At 60.5% G+C, this 1,837-nt stretch overlaps 1 protein-coding gene across 1 annotated transcript in view; it reads left to right on the forward strand.

The window, feature by feature from the left end:
• Window positions 1–1,203, forward strand: part of LOC138350899 (serine/arginine repetitive matrix protein 2-like) — a 2,217-nt gene extending 1,014 nt beyond the window's left edge. The window contains exon 1 of the mRNA XM_069302355.1: window positions 1–1,203. This exon is cut by the window's left edge and continues 1,014 nt beyond it. Within this exon, the coding sequence (XP_069158456.1) occupies window positions 1–1,203 (1,203 nt within the window).
• The last annotated feature ends 634 nt before the right edge of the window (window positions 1,204–1,837 follow it).

Genomic DNA, 1,837 nt, shown 5'->3' on the forward strand with positions numbered 1-1,837 from the left:
GTCGCGGTCCAGGTCCCTCGGCGGGACGACCGTCGCGGTCCAGGTCCCTCGACGGGACGACCGTCGCGGTCCAGGTCCCTCGACGGGACGACCGTCGCGGTCCAGGTCCCTCGACGGGACGACCGTCGCGGTCCAGGTCCCTCGACGGGACGACCGTCGCGGTCCAGGTCCCTCGACGGGACGACCGTCGCGGTCCAGGTCCCTCGACGGGACGACCGTCGCGGTCCAGGTCCCTCGACGGGACGACCGTCGCGGTCCAGGTCCCTCGACGGGACGACCGTCGCGGTCCAGGTCCCTCGACGGGACGACCGTCGCGGTCCAGGTCCCTCGACGGGACGACCGTCGCGGTCCAGGTCCCTCGACGGGACGACCGTCGCGGTCCAGGTCCCTCGACGGGACGACCGTCGCGGTCCAGGTCCCTCGACGGGACGACCGTCGCGGTCCAGGTCCCTCGACGGGACGACCGTCGCGGTCCAGGTCCCTCGACGGGACGACCGTCGCGGTCCAGGTCCCTCGACGGGACGACCGCCGCGGTCCAGGTCCCTCGACGGGACGACCGCCGCGGTCCAGGTCCCTCGACGGGACGACCGCCGCGGTCCAGGTCCCTCGACGGGACGACCGCCGCGGTCCAGGTCCCTCGACGGGACGACCGTCGCGGTCCAGGTCCCTCGACGGGACGACCGTCGCGGTCCAGGTCCCTCGACGGGACGACCGTCGCGGTCCAGGTCCCTCGACGGGACGACCGTCGCGGTCCAGGTCCCTCGACGGGACGACCGTCGCGGTCCAGGTCCCTCGACGGGACGACCGTCGCGGTCCAGGTCCCTCGACGGGACGACCGTCGCGGTCCAGGTCCCTCGACGGGACGACCGTCACGGTCCAGGTCCCTCGACGGGACGACCGTCGCGGTCCAGGTCCCTCGACGGGACGACCGTCGCGGTCCAGGTCCCTCGACGGGACGACCGTCGCGGTCCAGGTCCCTCGACGGGACGACCGTCGCGGTCCAGGTCCCTCGACGGGACGACCGTCGCGGTCCAGGTCCCTCGACGGGACGACCGTCGCGGTCCAGGTCCCTCGACGAGATGCCCGCCTCGCTCTAGGCCCAAATCTATATTCACCTCAAGTTTAAACTTTCCAAGTTCGTACCCCATCCAGGCTCTCACTGGGTCCAAGGCCTTATATTGGAGGCATATAAATTATTTATGACGGCTCGCGTATACTATTCAGCTCACATACTCGTCACCTTGTTAAGACAGAACATAACTTGGAACGAAATAAAACAGTAGACAACTTGTCTATTGTTTGTTAGACAAAACCCTTTAAGCTAACCTCTTACACACACACACACACACACACACACACACACACACACATCCTTACTGGAATGTGTGTGTGTGTATCTGCACGGAGGAGTGTTACTTGCGGAGTACCACAGGGTTCAGTTCTTGCACCAGTAATGTTCATCGTCTACATACACGACCTACCAGATGGAATACAGAATTCTATAAACATATTTGCGGATGACGCTAAGATACTGGGGAAGATAAGAGACGTAGACGATTGTAATGCCCTTCAAATCGAACTAGATAATTGACGTTTGGAGCGTCAAGAGGCAAATGGGATATAATGTGAAAAGATACTATGTAATGGAATGTGGAATCGAAGAAAATAGATCACACACAACTTATAAATTATGTGGAATGGAATTACAGAACTCAAATAAAGAACGAGACCCACCTGTGGTTTAGAATAGTAAGCTGTCGCCAGAGGAATACGTAAAGAACATTGTGAGAGGAGCGTATGATTCGCTTTCCAACTTCAGACTTGCTTTTAATTATAT

This window comes from Procambarus clarkii, chromosome 47 (assembly GCF_040958095.1).
Source record: "Procambarus clarkii isolate CNS0578487 chromosome 47, FALCON_Pclarkii_2.0, whole genome shotgun sequence".
NCBI classification, from domain to species: Eukaryota; Metazoa; Arthropoda; class Malacostraca; order Decapoda; family Cambaridae; genus Procambarus; species Procambarus clarkii.